Source organism: Gadus chalcogrammus, chromosome 1, assembly GCF_026213295.1.
Source record: "Gadus chalcogrammus isolate NIFS_2021 chromosome 1, NIFS_Gcha_1.0, whole genome shotgun sequence".
Taxonomy (NCBI): Eukaryota; Metazoa; Chordata; class Actinopteri; order Gadiformes; family Gadidae; genus Gadus; species Gadus chalcogrammus.
In genome coordinates, this window is record NC_079412.1 from 22,063,801 (window position 1) to 22,068,800 (window position 5,000).

General features: G+C 43.0%; 1 protein-coding gene across 1 annotated transcript in view; it reads left to right on the forward strand.

Annotated features, from left to right (window-relative positions):
- Positions 1–6: 6 nt before the first annotated feature.
- The window catches only part of plxnb3 (plexin B3), a 12,166-nt gene continuing 7,172 nt past the window's right edge, over positions 7–5,000 (forward strand). The window contains exons 1-7 of the mRNA XM_056595905.1: positions 7–50; positions 709–887; positions 1,054–1,120; positions 1,447–1,593; positions 2,907–2,987; positions 4,214–4,292; positions 4,401–4,504. Coding sequence (XP_056451880.1) covers positions 820–887; positions 1,054–1,120; positions 1,447–1,593; positions 2,907–2,987; positions 4,214–4,292; positions 4,401–4,504 — 546 coding nt within the window. The 5' untranslated portion in view covers positions 7–50; positions 709–819. The remainder of the gene's footprint in view (positions 51–708; positions 888–1,053; positions 1,121–1,446; positions 1,594–2,906; positions 2,988–4,213; positions 4,293–4,400; positions 4,505–5,000) is intronic.

Below are 5,000 nucleotides of genomic sequence, written 5' to 3' on the forward strand. Positions count from 1 at the left end.
GGCTGAGTGGGCTGCACAAACTGCTGAACAACAAGGCCTTCCTCATTAAGGTACTAGATACATGTTATACATTATGTACTATACATGTTGTTATTATACAGTATATAACAACAAGGCCTTCCTCATTAAGGTACCAGATACATGTTATACATTATACACTATACATGTTGTTATTATACAGTATATAACAACAAGGCCTTTCTCATTAAGGTACTATACGTTATGTTAAACGTTATAAAAAAGTATATACTATAAATTATGTTATTATACAGTATATATCATACATGATGTAATATGTGATGTTATTTTACAGTATATAATATGTATTATGCATGTTATATATTTTATTATAATACAGTTCATATTATGCATTTTGTATGCTATATATGATGTTATTAATGAGTATATATTATCTATTATGTATGATATATATGATGTTATCATACAGTACATAACAACCACAAGGCCTTCTTCACTAAGGTATTCAACATTATGTAAATGTTCTCCTTACCTGAAACCTGAATATGTAACGTGTTAATACTGTATACGTAATGTATAATTAATGTATGTAGAAATGTATAAATCTGAATATGTAATTTGATGAATCTATAAAAGTAATGTTTATCTACTGTATATGTAATCTAATAGCACTGTGTGTGTGATTTAATAATTCTGTGTATAACGTGTCACCACTGTGTCTGTGTGCAGTTCATCCACACCCTGGAGGCCCAGCAGGGCTTCTCCCAGAGGGACCGCGGCTACGTGGCCAGCCTGCTCACTGTGGCGCTCCACGACAAGCTGGAGTACTTCACGGAGGTGATGAAGACCCTGCTGCAGCACCTCGTCCTGCAGTACGCCTCCAAGAACCCCAAGCTCATGCTGCGACGGTACGGTCTCCACGGAGAGCACACACACACCACCGGTACCCTGTTCATGTGTGCGCAGTACCACCGTGGTAGCCTCTGCTCAATGTGTGTGTGTGTGTGTGTGTGTGTGTGTGTGTGTGTGTGTGTGTGTGTGTGTGTGTGTGTGTGTGTGTGTGTGTGTGTGTAGGACAGAGACGGTCGTAGAGAAGATGTTGACCAACTGGATGTCAATCTGTCTCTACTCCTTCCTCAAGGTGAGCTATTTAATATCAGGATATAGTCATGATATAGTTTATATCAGGATATAGTTTATACCATTATATAGTCATGATATAGTTTATACCATCATATAGTCATGATATAGTTTATTCCATCATATAGTTAGGATATAGTCATTATATAGTCTATACCATGATATAGATAGAATAAAGTCATGATATAGTTTATACGTAAGGGATAATGTATTTAACGCCGGTCATTATCGGGAAATTAAGCCCCGACAGGGTGACCCAGACCTCACAGCTGTGTACAGGACACGATGTGACGGTGTGTGACGGTGTCTCTCCCCGTGTGTCTGCAGGAGGTGGCGGGGGAGCCTCTCTACATGCTCTTCAGAGCCATCAAGTACCAGGTGGACAAGGGCCCGGTGGACGCCGTGACCGGGAGGGCCAAACGCACGCTGAACGACAGCCACCTGCTGAGAGAGGACATCGACTACCGCCCCATGGTACTGTATACTGCTGTATACTGCTGCATACTACTGCATACTACTGCATACTACTATAGGCTACTATATACTACATATATACCAAAGAGAGGACATCGACTACCGCCCCATGGTACTGTATACTACTGTATACTACTGTATACTGCTGCATACTACTGCATACTACTGCATACTACTATAGGCTACTATATATTACATATATACCAAAGAGAGGACATCGACTACCGCCCCATGGTACTGTATACTACTGTATACTGCTGCATACTACTGTATACTGCTGCAGACTACTGTATACTACTATAGGCTACTATATACTACATATATACCAAAAAGAGGACATCGACTACCGCCCCATGGTACTGTATACTACTGTATACTACTGTATACTGCTGCATACTACTGCATACTACTGCATACTACTATAGGCTACTATATATTACATATATACCAAAGAGAGGACATCGACTACCGCCCCATGGTACTGTATACTACTGTATACTGCTGCATACTACTGTATACTGCTGCATACTACTGTATACTGCTGCATACTACTGCATACTACTGCATAATCCTATAGGCTACTATATATATCATATATACCAAAGAGAGGACATCGACTACTGCCCCATGGTACGATATACTGCTGTTCACTACTGAAACTACTGTATACTACTGTTTATGATTATATACTACTTTGGACTACTGTATACTACTGTATATTATTCAATCCTACTTTGTACTACAAATATACTACATATAAACTACTGTGTACTGCTATTACTACTATATTACTATATACTACTCAATACCACTGTATACTACTAAAAACGACTATATACTACTGTATACTACTATATACTACTGTATACAACCAAATGCTATTATGTACTATACTACTGTATAATACTAAATACTATTATATTCTACATATATACTACTGTATACTATTGAATACTACTATAGACTACTATATACTACTGTATACTACTGTATACTTCTGTATACTAGATATATACTCCATATATACTACTATATACTACATACATACTACATATATACCAGTATATATATATAATATATACTATATATACTCCATATGTACTACTATATACTATATATATACTACATACGTACCACTGAACTACTATATACTATATATATACTACATACGTACCACTATACTACTATATACTATATATATACTATATATGTACCACTATACTACTATATACTATATATATACTACATACGTACCACTATACTACTATATACTATATATATACTATATATCCCCGTGTGTGTGTTTGTTCCAGACTCTCTCAGTGTTGGTGAAGAACGATGAGGACGTCCAGCCCTGTCCGGTTAGAGTGCTGGACACTGACACCATCACACAGGTACCTGTCTGTCTCTCTACCTGTCTGTCTCTCTGTCCGGTTAGAGTGCTGGACACTGACACCATCACACAGGTACCTGTCTGTCTCTCTACCTGTCTGTCTCTCTACCTGTCTCTCTCTCTGTCTCTCCACCTGTCTGTCTGTCTGTTAGAGTGTTGGACACAGACACCATCACACAGGTACCTGTCTGTCTCTCTACCTGTCTGTCTCTCTACCTGTCTCTCTCTCTGTCTCTCCACCTGTCTGTCTGTGTGTTAGAGTGTTGGACACAGACACCATCACACAGGTACCTGTCTGTCTCTCTACCTGTCTCTCTCTCTGTCTCTCCACCTGTCTGTCTGTCTGTTAGAGTGTTGGACACAGACACCATCACCCAGGTACCTGTCTGTCTCTCTACCTGTCTGTCTCTCTACCTGTCTCTCTCTCTGTCTCTCCACCTGTCTGTCTGTCTGTTAGAGTGTTGGACACAGACACCATCACACAGGTACCTGTCTGTCTCTCTACCTGTCTGTCTCTCCACCTGTCTGTCTGTCTGTTAGAGTGTTGGACACAGACACCATCACACAGGTACCTGTCTGTCTCTCTACCTGTCTCTCTCTCTGTCTCTCCACCTGTCTGTCTGTCTGTTAGAGTGTTGGACACAGACACCATCACCCAGGTACCTGTCTGTCTCTCTACCTGTCTGTCTCTCTACCTGTCTGTCTCTCTGTCCTGTTAAAGTGTTGGACACAGACACCATCACCCAGGTACCTGTCTGTCTCTCTACCTGTCTGTCTGTCTCTCTGGCTGTTAGAGTGTTGGACACAGTCTCCATCACCCAGCTACCTGTCTGTCTGTTAGAATGTAGGACACAGACACCATCATCACCCAGGTACCTGTCTGTCTCTCTACCTGTTTGTCTGTCTCTCTGTCCTGTTAGAGTGTTGGACACAGACACCATCACCCAGGTACCTGTCTGTCTTCCTTTCTGTCTATCTGTCTGTCTGCCTGTATGCCTAACTGTCTACCTGTCTGACTACAGTCAGTCTGTCTGCCTATCTGTCTATTCGTCTGTGTGCCTACTTTCTGAGTGTCTACCTGTCTGCCGGTCTGTATGTTTGTCTGCCTGTCTGTCTTTTTGGCCGCGTGTCTTGAGTAACCCTTTTCCGTCTGGAATAACCTGACCGCCTGTCTACCCTTCTGTCTGTAGTAACCTGCCTGTCTGTGAACCTGTCTGTCTGTCTCAGGTGAAGGAGAAGATCCTGGACCAGACGTATAAAGGAGCAGCCTTCTCCCAGAGACCTAGTGCCCATGCCCTGGACCTAGGTACTGTATAGGGTACTCTATGTACCATGGCTGGTGTCATTACTGTGAATGAACTGTTCTGTCACTACCAATTCACTGTCATCACATGGTCTTATTAATTATTTCCAGAGTGGCGGTCTGGCCAGGCAGGTCACCTGACCCTCTCAGATGACGACGTCACCGCTATTGTTCAAGGTCGCTGGAAGAAACTCAACACCCTTCAGCACTACAAGGTAACCTCCTCCTTCACCTCCTCCATCACCTCCTCCTTCACCTCCTCCATCACCTCTTCTGTCTATCACCTCCTCCATCACCTCCTCCATCACCTCTTCTGTCTATCACCTCCTCCATCACCTCCTCCATCACCTCTTCTGTCTATCACCTCCTCCATCACCTCCTCCATCACCTCTTCTGTCTATCACCTCCTCCATCACCTCCTCCATCACCTCTTCTGTCTATCACCTCCTCCATCGCCTCCTCCATCACCTCCATCACCTCCTCCCTCACCTCCTCCATCACCTCCGCCATCACCTCCTCTATCACCTCCTCCATCACCTCCTCTATCACCTCCTCCATCACCTCCTCCATCACCTCTTCTGTCTATCACCTCCTCCCTCCCCTCCTCCATCACCTCCTCCATCACCTCCTCCATCACCTCCTCCACCTCCTCCTCCATCACCTCCTCCATCTCCTCCTCCATCACCTCCTCCATCACCTCCTCCCTTACCT